At 40.4% G+C, this 16,856-nt stretch overlaps 1 protein-coding gene across 1 annotated transcript in view; it reads right to left on the minus strand.

Annotated features, from left to right (window-relative positions):
* The window catches only part of pacs2 (phosphofurin acidic cluster sorting protein 2), a 67,670-nt gene that overhangs the window by 19,402 nt on the left and 31,412 nt on the right, over positions 1 to 16,856 (minus strand). The window contains exons 2-4 of the mRNA XM_074692035.1: positions 3,041 to 3,128; positions 2,790 to 2,879; positions 486 to 611 (exon numbers count right to left, since the gene is read on the minus strand). Coding sequence (XP_074548136.1) covers positions 486 to 611; positions 2,790 to 2,879; positions 3,041 to 3,128 — 304 coding nt within the window. The remainder of the gene's footprint in view (positions 1 to 485; positions 612 to 2,789; positions 2,880 to 3,040; positions 3,129 to 16,856) is intronic.

A 16,856-nucleotide genomic window follows, 5' to 3' on the forward strand; every position in this document is an offset into this window, starting at 1 on the left:
TCCAGTTCAGTCAAGTGAGACCATATCAGCCTTGTGCAGTTTTCGCAATACCATTTTGTGTCATTTTGTGTCAGAGCTCTTCTGTATTTCTGTGCTGAAGAGTTTGAATCGGCTCAGTCATGTGCTTAACCACAAATCAGTGTTCCTGCTCCTTTTTTTCATTTCCCTCCCAGGCACTTAATTGTGTATTTTTGTCTTCTCTCAGCTGCAGAAATGTGACCTTAATAAGCTCCACAGAGCTTTGTAAGCCATATGGGAACTCCAGCATCATCTGCACAGCAAAATAACTGTCAGAAAGAAGTCCCTTTATCATGAATTCATGGCTTTATTAAGAAAAGACTCACGCTTTAACTGCTTTTGTGAGATCACTTCAAACAAGGGAGCCTTCTGGCAGTTGCATACCAAATAAAGGTTGTGAATTATGCTAAAAAAGCAACTTCTGATCCATTGACAGGATGTGCAATCTGCATAAAACATGATAGTACCTCAGCCATGTCAATGGATCCCACAGCCAGAGTCTTGTAGCCCAGGATGGTCCGGTTCTTGTATCTCTTCCGCCTCTGCAGCATGATCTGAAGCTTGTTTCCTTCTCGCTTTAAGAAGTGAGGGTACTGAGGGGAAGGGAAACAGAAAAGAAAGACAAACTGAATATTACTTACAGCAGATGTTTGGAAAATTTAGCTGGAAATCTAAGGAATTCTGACTGATGATATATTAAGTTTCTTTTAAAGTCAAAAAAGGGTCAAAACAGCTTTAAGTTCAACCTATTTATGTCAACCGATGCTGTTTTCATGTTAGCAGGCTTAGAGCTCAGTGGTTACAGTTATATGGTAAGTGTTCAGTGTTTAGGTTGATGGGTAAGGTTATGTAGTTAGGCATTCCTTTAGTGGTTAGGTTTCACTGATAGAGTTTTAAGATATGTGGTTAGGTTTAAGTGTTTAGGTTTAGGTCTAAAATGGTAATGTTTAAGATAAGTTGCTTGGGGAGAGGTAGATTGGTTTTGCACGGTAATGATGGGGCTGGTGTTGGGGTGGGGGTCATGGTCAGGGTTAGAATTAGGATAAGATGGGTAGGGTTAGGTTACATAAGGAGTGGAGCATCCTCTGAGGCAGTGCTGTTTCTGCAGGGCCCCCTTTTTTAAACTCCACTGGACTTTACTTAACATTGTAACTCGTACAGAACTTCTTACTGAAAAAAAATACTAAATAAAAAACTAACAAATCACCTTTACAGTTAAATATAAAAAGTGCCACTGCATCGTGTCTCATTTACCATGTAAAGTTGTTCAAAGCTTTCAACACATCTTTTAACAACTGCATTTCTTCATGAATATAGCTAAATAAGAAAATCCTGAACATTGACACTGCAAAAACTGCACCTTTGATTTCCACATACTGTGTTGGTATAGCTGCGTGTGAGGTATGTCTTGTCACATTGTCTTGTCTTTGCTTTGGAAGTTTGTACATTTGGTGAAGAATCAACATCTGGTTTGAGTTTAGCTGGGAGCCCTGTCACAAACTTGTCCATGATGTTATGCTAGCATTGTACAAGTCATTCAAAACCATATCAGGAATGTAAGACAGCAGCCAATGCCAAAATAAATGTAAAAAAGATAACCTGGTTAACATGATAGTTAGCTGGTTGGGTTTAAGTGGTTAAAGTAAGGATGAGGAGGATAGGTTTAGGTCTCAACTCAAGTCTTCTGCTGCTTTTAAAAGTCGACCCTCATGTAGACCCTGTGGAGTCAGTGCCTGACTGAAACAACTGTTGCTCTGATGAGCATGATTTATTTTTTTGGTTGACACTTATTATATCATTCTGTCTATATATTCTTGACTTTTTGCACTACATAATTTCTTATTGCCTCTACCAAGGAGGTTATGTTTTTGGCAGAGTTTGTTTGTTTGTGACATAACTCAAAAAGTAACAAACAGATCTTGACGAAATTTTCAGGAAATGTTGAAAATGGAATAAGGAAGAAGTGATTAAATTTTGGAGGTGATCCGGATCACTGTCTGGATCCAGGACTTGTTTAAAGGATTATTTATCATTGTGAGATAGGGCCATTTTCACCATATGTGTTTATAACTCCACCATAAATGGACGGATTGCTTCGAAAACAATACAAGACAAGGTCACGATCATTTCTGACAGATGTAAAAGTACGATCCAGATCCTGGAAATATTCTGGATACTAAGATCTGGAATATGAAATATGTACTGGGTCAACATAATTTTCAACACTGTCAGGTAACAAATTATCGTACAACTAACACCAAATTGTAGCAAACAGTCTGCTGAAAGGGAGTATGACATTAAAGTAGGACTAAAGTGTTATGTGAACAGCTCTTTCTGAGATGTACTGCAGTCTGTGTGAGCAGAATTTCTAGCAAGGGAAATAAAAAAGCTTGATTTTGACCGCATTGAAGGGTTTATGAGACCAAATGTTTGTAAAAAGAGGGCCAAGGTAAACCAAATGGAGTTCCTCCTACAGGATCAGTGGGTCATTTATTCAGTAATGTTAGTGAAATAAGATAAGGAGGAAATAGCTCTGAGGCACTTCACAGCACATTTCCCAGTGTGCTGCCAGCAGCTTTTATCTTCTCTGAAGCTACTGTTTCTTTGTACATGAAGGTCTTTCGGCTGGATTCAGTCACAAAAAGGCTTTCAGAAATAAGTTAGTGGAAACATGAGGAACACTACGAATACGTGCTCTGACACAATATAGATTTTTAAAAATGTACATGTAGCTAGGTGTTAAGGTGCATGGTGATGTTTTTCTCTTTCACCTGCAGTGAAAAGGTGAGAGCCAGATCCGTCTCCACAGACCCACTGGGTGGCAGCACAATCTCATGGGACCTCAGAATCCGTTTGGAGCCCTGAAAATAAAAACAGAAAAAGGTGGGTGTTAAAGGTAGTGTGAGCTCAGCTGGGAGCATCTCTGGAGCAAGAATGTAAGACAAATGCTGGAGAAATACTGCTTTTGTTTGTGAGTGTGTGGCAGGTTTGTACATGCCAGGTGTTTGTTTATGCAGCATACCTGAATTTTAACCGCTATGACCACAGAAATGAGCTCTTTATCAAGCTCTCTCATCACGACCAGCTTCTTAAGAGTCAGACTGCACAACCTGTCAAACACAGAGAGGAAACATTTATAAGCTTAATAAATACACACAAACAGAGCCGTTCCTGCAGAGAACCAGACAGTGTTTTTATTAAACAGTGCACAATGACAGTGTCAGGAAACACAGAGTCATCGAGGTTAATGAGTCTGTGCTGTGTGACGGTCTTGCAGCTTTCAGGAGGTGATAATTTGTTGTTTTATAGCGAACAGATGAAAACCTGTGAGGTCAGGAACAGAAAAAACAATATGGGCTGATGTTGGGGGTGGATTTGACTTGATCCTAGAATTATGGTTGTAGATATGTTGGTGTGTGTGTAAAAAGAAAGTCAGTAAGTATCCATCACTCAGCTATCAGCAGTCCTGGCCCTGTTTGGTGTGATGACACAAAATCTAAGGTTGGGAAGCTTTGAGCAACACCTGTAGCCAGAAGACAAATTTTTATGAGATGGAAAGAGAGTAACCCACCATCATTTACACAGTCCATAAGAGACATGCTTTATTTTATCATATTGGAGAAGATAAGGTATACTGTCAGGGGTTCAGGTGACAAGTTTTGACAGACATGTCAGCTGTTTTTAAATCATGTTGAGAGCTAAAGCTGAAATTATTTTATGAATGAGTGACCTTTGACATCCAAACTCTTAATGATGGAGTGTGCTACTTAACACCCCAAATGGCTGATTGAATGTCATACTATACTTTATTTGTCTACTGTGATTTTAATTCTAATTTTTGTTTAACAATTACTTTTTTGTATTTATTTATGTTTTGTTTATAATTGAATAATAATAATAGTACATAATAATAACAATAATAATAATAATAATAATAATAATAATAATAATAATAATAATAACAATAATAATAATAATAATAATAATAATAATAATTATAATTATTATTATTATTATTATTATTATTATTATTATAATAATAATTATTATTATTATTATTATTATTATCATCATCATTATTATTATTATTATTATTATTATTATTATTATTATTATTATTATTATTATTATTATTTTATTTCATTTTATTTTTTAATTACTTTTTTTTAGGACGAAGGTGATGGAGTGTGTTACTAATCAACCCAAATGGCTCATTGAAAGTCATACTATACTTAATTTGTCTACTGTGATTTTAATTTTTGTTTTTATAATAATTAATCTTTTGTTTATTTATTAATTTATTCATTTATTTACCTATTGTTATTTATATAATTTATTTATATTTTCTTTATTATTTTTTTGAATTATTATTATTATTATTATCCTTTTTATTATCATTATTATTATTTTGCTGTTGTAATTTTGTCTTTCTTATTTATTTATTATGGTCTTTGAAATTAAGTGTCCCCCTTAATGTTACCATAGGCAGGGGTTTGGAGTCAGGGGAACCCTAATGTCATGTATTGTATTATGTTGTACCATAAAAATCATAAATAAAATTTGTTAAAAAATGATAATTATCATAACAATGATATCCATTACTCAAGTGTTTAAAAATTTGGAAATGTTAGTAAGGGTTAAATTAGATATTAACATGTTAGCCTCTCAGCTTTAGAAGGGGCAACACCTCCTGTATTAAGTATATGAACAGCTTCTATCAGATGGAAGCTCCCGGATCCAATTAAACTCAAGGAAATGAAACATGAGTGGGTTTATGAACTCTTCCTCCCCTCCATGAGATAATCTCTAAACCTCAGGATATACAGAGGCTGTGAGGTGAGGGGCTGTGCTGCATATTTAAATGACTTACTTTGCCGTTTCCTGATTCTTTCCTCATCAGTGAATCCCAGAAAGCTTGTGGAAAAATTTCCCTGAATCACACTAAGTTTCTAAATTCCTGCACTTGTTAGCTAGCAGCAGGGTGAGCTGAACCCTCCTCTTTAACGTGCAGGCCTCTGCCAGAGGAGCAGAACAGAGACACAGAGACAGGATGGTTTGTGGGACAGGCGGAGGGGCCTTTGTCAGAGCAGCGTGCGCACTTTAACAAGCCTGTCACGATTTTTCGAGACACTTCTTCAGCAGACTAAAGTGAAAGAGAAAAGCGTTTTTTTTTCTTTCTAAGAAGCTTTTCTTTGGTGGCACTCCGGCTGCTCGCCATCCAGAGACCGGTTTTCAGCGACCATTAATCATCCAGCTTTCTTTTACAGCAGCATTAAATGGTATTAGTGTGGCTGGTAGTCAGAATGACATCACTCCTACATTATTCTGGGGCACAACAAACACAGTATTAAATGTCACTCAGCAGCAGGAATGGGTTTATTTTCACACTGTGCGAAAGATGTGGGTCAAAACCGCTGTAAAGACAGAGAATAGAAAAATCTACAGAAGCCCTGAAAGGCAAATGTGAAAACAAACCTGGAAACTCTTTTAATACTTGTTGGCAGGGGTGTGTCCAGATTTTTTCTGGCTGGGGTCACCAGGTCATGCAGGCATACACACATTAACAGCATGTATCCTCTCTGTTGTCACCTTTTATTACAGTATTATACTATGTTTATAGTCTTCTATTATCTTTAATAACAAAAAGATTGGATAATTCCTTGTGAATTCAGCAAAGTATAGTTTCTGTGCAGCTGTGTAGCTTGATCTAGCTTGTTTAATAACTTCTTAGGGGATGAATTAATTTGGAAACAACAGAAAGTTTGCTAGTGAAACATTTATTTGGCATTTCTGTACATTTTGAAGTTTAACTCATATCCCATTGGTTGAGGAGGCTGGCTTCATGAAATATGCTGTAACCAGCCACAAAAACAGGATAATACAGACTGTTGGTGAAAAAAAAACCTTAAAGGAAACAAAAAACTCCAAATATTCTCTGTCCTGCCTGAAAAATTGACCTTGGATGTTACACAACTCATCTCTCCTTCTCTTATTTAGGGAACCAGAGGCATAAAACTGATGTAGAGGTGAAGCTGTGAACTAAAGAAGACAGCCTTCATAAAAACCTCTCAGCGTGCTGAGTGACACGACGCAGCAGAATCAATCAGCCTGGAGAGAAAAGAAAACACTGAGACGGAGCGAGGAGAGGCCATGACAATGGCAGGTCTGAGGCAGCCTCCCAGCAGCCTGAATGAAGACCTTTCTCTTCTCCACGACCCAAGAAACCCCAGGCACAACGGACACAAGCCGATGAAGGCTCACATTGTCTTCAGCCCGGTCTCACACAGACAATACGCAGCATTCTTCTTCTACTGTTTTGTATTCTGCCCGGCTGTCATTGGTTCCAGGCCCACAGCAGCATCTATCCCAGTTATTCAAGGTAGCTGGATGTTGGTTTGTGTAGGAAGAGAAAGACAAATACCCTCCTGAAGTAGCTCTAAAGTTATACATCTTTAAGAAACATATCACTCAATTTAAAAAGGAGCTGTGCTGACACTTTTGTCTCTGGCTGACCACAAAAAATTGAGGTCTGGAAGCATATTTTAAATCTCTAAGTCCCAGTTTAAGCTTCCTGGTCAAAGCTAAACCATCCTTAATTCCAGTGTTTCAACTGGCCAGGCTTTGAAAAAATGAAACCAAAATGTACCCAAACAGCAGTTCCTCAAATGGCCACTGGGGGCTGCCTGTAAAGTGAGTCATCCCCACTAGGCCCCATGTCAAAATGTTCAACTTCACAACTGGATTTTGCAAGTTTGGAGCTAGCTGTTTGCTAGGTGTCACCTTGGCTATTTCAGCCACTAGAGGGGGCTCTAAATTGTTGGATTATTTTTGGGGCACTATCATGTTGTCCATCTTTTTTGTCTATGATAGAGGAAAAATAAATATGTTTTACCTACATATTACAGAATGAAAAGCTAAGAGGGATATAAAAAGGTATGAGTGTGTAAGTTGTAGAATGTGTAAAATAAATCTTGTTGTAACACAGGCTCAAAACCAGGGCTAGAAAAAAGTGGAGTTTTTCAAGGTGATATCGCACTTTTGTCACTTTTCAATCTCATCAGAATGTCTGTGAATCTGTGAGGAGAATCAGCCTCAGCACTCAAAAGTGGCCTTTAAGATCTCTGTTCCCGCTCTGATACAAAGAACAGTACATCTGAAGTTTCACCGAGCAGCTGCTGCCTTCTTTTTTGCACACTGCGACCAACATTTGTGCTTTCAGTCTGCCTTCACACACACACACATTCAACACACAGCTGCTATCTTGGCTCTGCAGCAAAGAAACCTGTTCCCTGTTCTGTCCCATCTCTGCAGCGTCAGACGGGCTCAAACACTCAGCCTGCTGCCTGCACCCCAGTCCCTGCCAAACCCTTATCCAGAGGCCTGACCGGCACAGATGCTCTGGCGGAGGCTGAGGGGAGGACCTGCGAGAGCACAATAACAAGCACTGCACCTGCCAAGAACAACAAACCAACAGGAATCTGTTTGTGTGTCAGTGAGGCGAAGACGAATCAACAAAGTGCTGAATGTAAACACACGAGAGAGGAACAACAGGACCTGCTGATAAATCACTACAGTCCTGAAACAGACTGAAGTTCTGTAGGTCTGATGCTATTTTTTCACCAAACAACAGTTAAAGTGGATTATTGTAGAACTAAAACTCATTTCCCAGACATGGTGATGCAGAATTGTCCAGCAGAGCACCGGGAAACTCAGGCTTGGGGTGTTGACCTTTATCCCAACTGTCCTCCATTCAGCTGCAAGTGGAGGTCAGAGGTTGATGAAGCCAAGAGAAGTACATCATCTGCAAACAGCACCACATGCTGTAACTGTACATGGCCAACAGGGGGACACAAACACAAGCCTAAAATCATAGACTGTATATAGAGGGGACGGTGTGGCTCCGCCATTTACCATTGTACGGTTTTGAAGCCAAAATACCCCCGTCAGAGGTGCAGCCATTGACAGCAGTTGTGCAGCCAGAGTCTGCGCAGTAGAGAGTGTGAGGGATTCTAGGAGAATCTGAGTGGAGCCTGGTGACAAAAATAATAATATAATTTTTCTTTCCAGAGTCTAATCACTTCTTGTCTGTTCATCCAGACATATTTTACAGTCCCTGAAAAAAATACACAAGAACGACAGCTGTCAATCATCGTTAAACGTGATGTAAAGCCTCGTTTTTAACCTCGTATAACTAATGAAAACAAAACTTTTCTGAAAAAAAGAGGACTTGAATACAAGGCAGCCAAACGATATCTTCAAATCACCACAACAATCGGACGAGAGAAACGTTTCTACAAGGTATATAAATTATTTAAAGTTTGACCACAACTCATCTGGAATGAAAAGAGAGACAGAATTTTCGACCTGTACTGCAGCAGGGGGAGCAGTTTTTGTGGCGACCTTCCTTCGAGCTGAGCAAAATGACATCCATTTTTTTACAGTCCATAGTTAAAATACATTGGATGCGTCTGCAGTATGTCTCCTTTCTATTAAGGCAAACAGATCAAATAGGTTTCATTTTAATTAGTGTGTCAACTCACACTGGATCTGTTCCATTGCAGTCTGTCTGCATGGCAGGTCCATCGTGTTGCAGGTAATACACAGCCATCCTATTTTTGACAGATGTGGAGCTGTGACACATAAATTCAGCATAGCAAAGATTGAGCAGGACAGGAAATCGTGACTGGAAACTACCTAAAAACACCAAGTGACTTCTAACATGAAACAAACCATATCAAAATCAGTTCTTATTTAGCTTGACTACGATGACGGATGAACATAATGAATGGAGCCAGACCAGGAGTCAACAGGTTGGAGGTTTTACAGCCCAAAATGAATAAGAGACTTCTTAAAGGAGGGGGAAGCGTAGGAACTCCTCGGTGTGATCCTGCCATAAATGGTGAACATTTTCCCTGTACCGTTTAAACCCTAAAGTCCTCTAATTGGGGGACTTTGATGTTCCTTTGCAACAAAAGGCATGAAACAAAGCTCTCATCATGTATAAATGTAGTCACATTACACATCAGATCAAACAGGAGAAACTCAGCTACAAACGCTGTCGAATCATACTTCAACTGAAACTTCTGTTTAATTTGCTTGAGTTATTACCCTGAACCAGTGAAATAATACCAAAACTGACACCTCTGAACAAATGTCACAAGCGTTCCCTTTATCATAACACCCGATTGATTCAAATAGATCTTGTTGATGCAGAGATATACTTTTGTTCCACATAAAAAAGAGGCCAGAAGAAGCAGAGTATCCTCAGGATGTTTCTTCATCATCAAAGTGTTCTTTTCACGACCAATTAGGTTTGGGTGCAAACTTAGACCCCAAAGAGGAATCCAAATAAACTCCAGAGGTTACGTTTCTCCTCTTGGATCTCCTCTTCCTCTTAAAAACGAGAGTCGGGGAACCGGACACTCGGAGCTCTGCAGCACCACGCTGCATCCATAATGAGATTTCACACTTCACACCGCCACTTCCTGCTCTCCTGCACCAGACCTGCCTCACAAACACAAACTAACACACACACACACACTGAAGCACTTAAAATAGATCCACCAACACGACGCAGAATTGAGTTAACGGTGTATCTAATATCATGAGGGGAGCACTCTCTGAAGTGGATGATTGTGTTCTGCACCAGTTAAAGTGAAAAGGTCAGATTTTTGGACCAAATTGATTTTAGAAAACACTAACAACTTATCTTGCCGCTAAAGAAAAACCTGAAGGTGTTTTTTGATTAAAGCAACAGCTCTTTTTTTATAATGTGCTACAAAGTACGGTTAGGAGCACTTCAGGTGTGTTCCAGCTTATCAAAGAGCGAAAAAAGCAATTCAGTGTTTGATAACAAAGCATACAATCTCATCCTGGGAGAGAGGAGACACGGCGTGCTCTCCAGAACTTCCAATCGTTGAAAAGAAAAATCCATTTTCTGAATCTGCTGAATTGAAATTGGATTAAGGCCGACCTTCAACACTTCAGGGCTGAGAGGGAGGAAAGCAGAAAATCAGCTCAAAGCACGACAAAGCTCCCAAGTCCTGACTCTCCTGACCTACAGCAGTTTCACGTCATGTGCATGAACGTCAATCAGGCTGAGCGGGGACATCACACTGCAGCAAAGTGAAGTCAAACACTTTACTATAAGAGATAAATTGTCTCAATACTTATCAAACACTGTTGCACAGAAGTAGACAATAAAAAGCCACAGATTTTCAAACCACTACATATCCATGTGTTGTAGAAACCCCTGAATCTGTCTGTTGTAGAAATATCGTGAGAGCATTGTTAGATTTGTACATGATGAGATCATCCCATAAGGATGCCCAAACTGATTAATGACACGTTCGAGAGGTCTGCTCATAGCTCCACCTTTGACAGGCCTCCAGAAGGCTAGCCAATCTGAGGGAAGGGGGTTTGTGGAGCAGGGAGCCTTAAAGAAACAGCATCAAAAATAAAGGCCCCATTCACATGACAACGTTTCATCCAAAAATGGTAAAACGCAGTGAAGAAAAATAGCGCTTACATGGAAACGCTTGGGGACTGGAAATGCTGTAGTAAGCATGTCAGGCATGTAGGTGGCGCTATAACTGTCTTGCCCAGAAGCTGCTTTTGCTAGATCTCCAATGAAATAGAATTGGGCTTAGGTGGAGCAACAGATGCTCAATTTGTTGAACGACAGTCTGCAGATTCAGCAGATTGAGCAGCACAAGCACAACATGGTAGTTCGCGACGATCGTAACAACGGTACTGCTGGATGAGCTTGCATGTAACAGAGTGTGACGTCAGCGTTTCCACTGAAAACACCGGCTTACTGTTTATATGGCAAAGGTGTCTGCAGTGTTTCAGGAGCCGTTTTCAAGAGTTTGCGTTTCAGGTCAGCTAAAACGCTGTTTCCATGTTAACGTAAAGCCACGGGGAAACGCAACAAAACTTTTGTGTTTCACCCTTCATTTCATTTACTAGTTTATTTCAATCATATTTAAAAGTATACCAACCAAAGCAACACCACTGAACACCAGGTTGACTGAAAAGGTTTAGGCTGAAGCTACTTAGCTTATATGTGCCCAACCTTCTCACTGTACATTTATACCAGAGCAAAACAAAAAGTCAAACAACACAATCTCAACAACCAATGAATCGTTGATTATCCAAAAAAGAACAGAAGAAAGTACAAAAGATTTCCTGAGTACAAATTCTGCATAGCCTATCAATTAATCTGTTGAGCAATATATAAATACACCTATACACATACATACTTGCAGATGCACAAACATACACAAATACATAGGCTTATACACACATTTGTAATACATACCCTAAAACCATTGTCGTGTAAACGTCCCAAAGTGTCTCTGACAGAACTGAAATAAGGTTTTCCAAAACCCCATACGAAGACAAGAAGATTTTTTTTTTGTTGTAAATCAATTGCAACTTTAGGGGCACCAGGGGGACAGTATAAAACCTAGAAGAAAGCACAGTACCCCCTCTTTAAGATACTTAATTACAAGAAAATCCCACAAGCCAGTTATGATTTCAGCTGAAGTCAGCAGGAAGACTTGTACATATGGACAGGAACAGAAGGTATTATATTCTGGAAAAGGGGTCTCTTATCCTATTGAAAACCATTTTCTACTCCTCTTAAGGACAGACCTGACACAGTTCGACTTTTGACTGATCTGAATCATGTTGTGGATATTTCAGTACACCTAAAACCTATTAATGACAAGAAAATCTGTTTCTTCTCTGGGCTTTTCTCTAGTTTGTGCAGGAGCAGCTTCTGTGCATCTTACTGTTTACAGTGAAACTGAGACTTGCCAGAGACAGATGAAGCAATGCTCCTTATGGCTGCATCTGGAGGGAGAGGCAGAGCTTGATCTAAGCACACGTTTGCTTCTTGTGTTAAAACAAAGCCTAGCTTAGGTCATTTCCTGCTAACATCTGACTACACCAGAAATACCAAGACGTTCATTGTCAAGAGGGCGGCATCCTGAAGTGCTACAGGGGCACCTCTAGCACCACATTCTGAAACACAAGTCTGCATTTGAGGAATCAAAAGCCAGAGCTGCTCTTTCTTCCTCTCAGAGGACATTTTTTTGTGTCAATCAGCTGATGTGACCTCAATTCCCACGTCTCTGGAGGACGTGGAAAACCAACATCCTCCCGTCACTGTCCGTCTCTTCCTTTCTCTCTGTCAGTGCTGTCGATCTGCGTCAAACCAGCTCCAACCCTGTGACTCACTGAGAAAAATCGAGAAAACAGGTCTTCTGAGACTCTCAGGAAGTGGAGTGAAATTTGAGTGAGAGCATTTATTCAATAAACAGAGAGGAAACTCTGAGCTGCTCTGCGGTATGACGGAGGAGGGCTTTCTCCTGTCAGACAACAGATACTTCACCTGTCAGAGCACGGAAAATAAAAAATGTTATGACTGTCTGTGGTGGTGAAAAAGAGATCCCTGGTTTTAGATGATCACAATGCTCATGTTTTTAAAACTGAATGTCAGGAGTTGAATGTGAAAGTTGACGTGTTGTACACTCAAACAGCAGTGATTGGTTTTATCAACTACAGCATGTCTGTGTACAGGAGTTTAAGGTTTTTCTCGCCCATACATGTGTACTTTCGCCATCCTCCAGCCTAGCAACCCTGGGAATGTGGAGCGAAAAAGGCCTCTGCATTGTTACTGCAGCCCACCTACTGTGAAAACAGCTTCTACGAGGCGATTTGAATTTGCTCCTGTGGTGAAGTGACAACACCAGTGATTTGCATAGGCATGCACGCAAAACCACTCCCACTCCCACTCCTCAAGCGATGCTGCTTCCCCCTATTATGGCATGGCAGAGTCAAGAAGTGGAAGGTTTGGTTTCTGTTTTTATGCAGTACTTGCTTTAGTTTTCAGACCACTTTCATACACTGGGTGCTGTGTGAAGAACCATCAACATTGACTAATCCCAATTTCACACCAATGGCAGAGCACAGGGGGCAGTTTGAGGTTCACTCTGTGAGCGCCAGGACCTGTGGTTGCCCTATATTTGAAACAGAAAAGGTTCCAGCCACAGTTGGTGCTTATTTGTTTGTGCCCACCATGTCACCTTGAACTGCTTCAACAACAGGCAGAAAAGCAGAAACACTCAAATATCAATGAGTTCATGGAGGTTGCTTGGGAGCAGTTGTTGTTTGGTGGACCACTGATTTACAGAAAGCGCAAAAAGGTCCATAAGAAAATAGATGCTGACAGCTTGTCCATCATTCTCCAGTCAGCCAGCCTCCACCTCCACAGGGTCCAGGACTGAGCTTCTTCAGCAGTCTGTTCAGTCTCTGTCTCCTGTATCCTTCCAATGTGGCGTTGGTGTCTGGTGTTAGCTCCGTTAGCCACGTCTGTGAATAGCATGATGCTACTCTGCCTTCTGGTTTTCCCTCTGGTGCTGGGTCCATCGTATTGGATCTTACGTTCCCAATAGCGATGGATGGAAGGACAGGTCGATGTTGTCACTTCTTAGCTCACACCTGAGGACCAGCACGTCGTCCTCACCTCCTTCTCCTCACCTTGTGGGGAAACATCAGGCCTTGCACCAATTAGCATTGACATGCTACAGGCTGCTAACAGCTGATTTCTCATGTAAACAATGCAGCCATGGTTACATGTAGGATCTCCAGACAAACACAGGAGCAAAAATAGTAAAAAAAAATATCACTTAAGACAAAACCAGTTTGGTGTCAGTGACCAACAAATAAACCATACAAAGTAAAGATCCACTCCAAATACAAAGATGCCGAAAAAGAGATGAAAAACTGTCCACTGCAGACGGATGCATCGTAGCATCCCTGCCTACTCAGATCACTGGAAGGTTATAGACTTAGAGGTTGCAAATCCTGCAAAAGAGGCTGAATTTACAAATTTTGCAAGTAAATTTTATGTTCTCCTAGGAGACAACTTCGTTATGTCATAAACAGCTCCATTCCCATCCTAAGGAACTTTTAAAGGGATTTTCAGCAACCTGATGCTGTGGTTAAGCCACTGTTGTACAGATTTACATATTGCTCTTTTTGTCACAGGTTTTTTCTACTGCTGTATCAACATTTGCATGACACATTCAGATTTAGGAACAGCAAAAAGTTTCCCCAGACTTTTCCTCACAGAAACTTCCTGGAATTTTTGGGTCAAAGCTCCTTTAAGAGAGGATTTTCAAAGAGCTCTGAAGCCGTTCTGGGGCTTTTAGTGGACTAACACATTTCTAAATCAGCCTTGGTTTGTTCTTCAGATCTTAACGTTTCTGGTTTTTGGCACTTTAAGAGTTTTACCCCCAGCAGAGACATGAGTAATAAGAAAAATCTCTTAATGTGACAGGAAACCTGCCATGGTCTAAGTACAGTCTGTCAGGCTGCTACAGTGCACTTAATTAAGCTTTGACTCACACTGTTAAGTACTGTTAAATTGCAGCTCACACGTCCATCATTCACCTGTTCTCCATCACAAAGAGCCCACCTGCTCACCAACCGCTCTGAATGAGTCATTTAAAAGCCCATTAGGTATGTACGTACAGCATGTGAGGCCAAAAAAAGGAAAGAAAATCAAAGCTTGATTATTTTCTGCGGCTCAACCCACACATCTGCTCTCAAATTACAGCCTCTACAGACTTTGAGTGTCTCTGCAGCACTTCAAGGAGTGTGTCAGCTGAACACTACAGATGTGACTGTGGTTGCTTCACGCCTATCTGCTTTTCCAGCCGCTGCTACAAACTTTGAGATCTGCACCTGTTTCACCTTCAACACATGAGATGAGCAGGCTGTAAACTTTAAGTCACTGTGAGGTCACTCGTTGGTTTGTCGGCAGTTTAATGATTTAGATGAGAGATTGGAAAGAAGCTAAATTTTTTAAAGTAAAATGTTAATGTTACAAGCTAATAAGTTAGCTTGTAAATGAGCCTGTTTGTCCTTGTTTTTCCTGCAGAACTAGAATTTGTGGTAAGTGACTGAAGACGTTCATATATTTGGCTACTGAAGTCAATATAACTAAAAATAACTAAGTCTTGTTTCCCCTTTGGGTTCATTAATCCTGATTTCCATATCCCAAAATAAATCTATGACAAACACTGAACCACCTAACCAGCAAGTTGCAGTGAGCAAAGACACCAAAACTTGCTTTTTACAGCTAATTCTTCAGGAAAAATAAAAAGACAAACGTTGGTCATTTTGATAAACCACTCTACAAGACAAATTTTTTGTCTGACATTTACATCAAAATAAATCAACAAAATATCCAACTGTACACTTGAAAAAGTGGATATGGCTTGGTTATTTTAACATGGGCCCTGATGGAGCCAAACTCACATTTGGAGCCAGCCTCCAGTGGACATTTGAGGAACTGCAGTTTCCGGCACTTGTTGATTACAGTTCTTAATCTACAACCTCATAATGCTTTGAGGTCACAAAAGAAAGGAGGGAAAAATAAAGAAAAAAACAAGGAGAGGAAGTGAAGGAAGAAGAGGGAGAAAAGAGAAGAGGGAGAGGAACAAGAGTGATACAAGAAAGACAAGGGATAGATGGTAGAGGAAAGAAGAGAAATTAAAGTGTAGATGAAGTAAAAAGATTTTTTTTTAGGTAGGAGGGGAATTGAGAGGAAAAGAAGATAAATAGAAAAAAGAAACAGAGAGAAAGAATTTGATATTGACAAAAAAGAAGAATGAAGGTAAAAAGAAGAAAATGAAAAAGAGTAAATAGACAAGAGAAGAAAAAGAAAAACCAGAAGAAGACATAAAGGACAATGAGATAAAGGACAGAAAATGGAAGAAAATGAAGATGGGGAGAAAGGACATGTTGAAAAGAGGAGAGGAAGAAAGAGAGGTAAGGGAGACAAGATGTTGAGGAGCAGAAAATAAAGACCAGAAACCAGTGAAGAGGCAGGGGTCACATTGGACATGGTGTCCTGCCTGCTCGTCTGGTTCAGGCTGAATCCTGAGACACAAACATCACAGAGAGATACCGCACTCCAGCTATTTAAACACACTCCTACACACACATACATCCTCACACATACACAAATACACACAGCATGGTGAGCATACATCCCTGCGTCAGAGCGAGTGGCATCTTACTCTGAACATGCTTCACACTCGGGGGCCAGATGTCTGACATGCCATACCAACACCTTCCAGTCAGCAGCCACCACGTTCCACCCAGTACATACAGGACAGGCCAGTAAACAAGAGCCACACATCCATCACATATGCCACTTATCCAAGCTTTCTCCAGTCTTTGTTTAGCATCAAAGAAGCACTGAAATATCATTTTTCTACCTTCTACCATGTTTAAAGATGCAACATGTCCCACTTCTATGACTTAAACGCCACATAAAGATCTTTTGGACCTCCTGGGCCCAACAGCTCGAGTTAAAAGTGCTTAGGATTTTTATTTTCTGTATGATATTTGTCTAAAAACTTCTAATTTTCTATTTTTTTTTAATCATCCTGAAAGGGCTGAATTTGTGAAAAGTATGAAGTGACTCATGTTGGGAAGGATTAAGAGTGATAATTGGAGTCTTCTCCTGTTTTTCTTCCCTCCTGTGGGCCGGTATAATCCCTGTGGAGTCAGGCACAGGGAGAGATGCCAGGAAGAGTTTGGATGAAGGGATGGAGGAGGGTCCAGGAGGCCTGGATCAGACAGGACTACCTCCGCAAAACTAACCACAGGTCCTCCATCCTCATGTCTGAAATCCACAAGGCTGCAAGTTTGTGACAGAGTCAGAGCGGGAGGCCGGAGGCAGGTAGAAAAAGAAGGAAGGATAAGAGAAAAGATGGCAGAAAGAGGAAACAGAGATGAAAAGGTAAAGGAGAGAGGAG

This window comes from Halichoeres trimaculatus, unplaced genomic scaffold (assembly GCF_033239565.1).
Source record: "Halichoeres trimaculatus isolate MK-OKI-2021-1 unplaced genomic scaffold, fHalTri1.1 fHalTri1_scaffold_17, whole genome shotgun sequence".
In the NCBI taxonomy this organism is placed as follows: domain Eukaryota; kingdom Metazoa; phylum Chordata; class Actinopteri; order Labriformes; family Labridae; genus Halichoeres; species Halichoeres trimaculatus.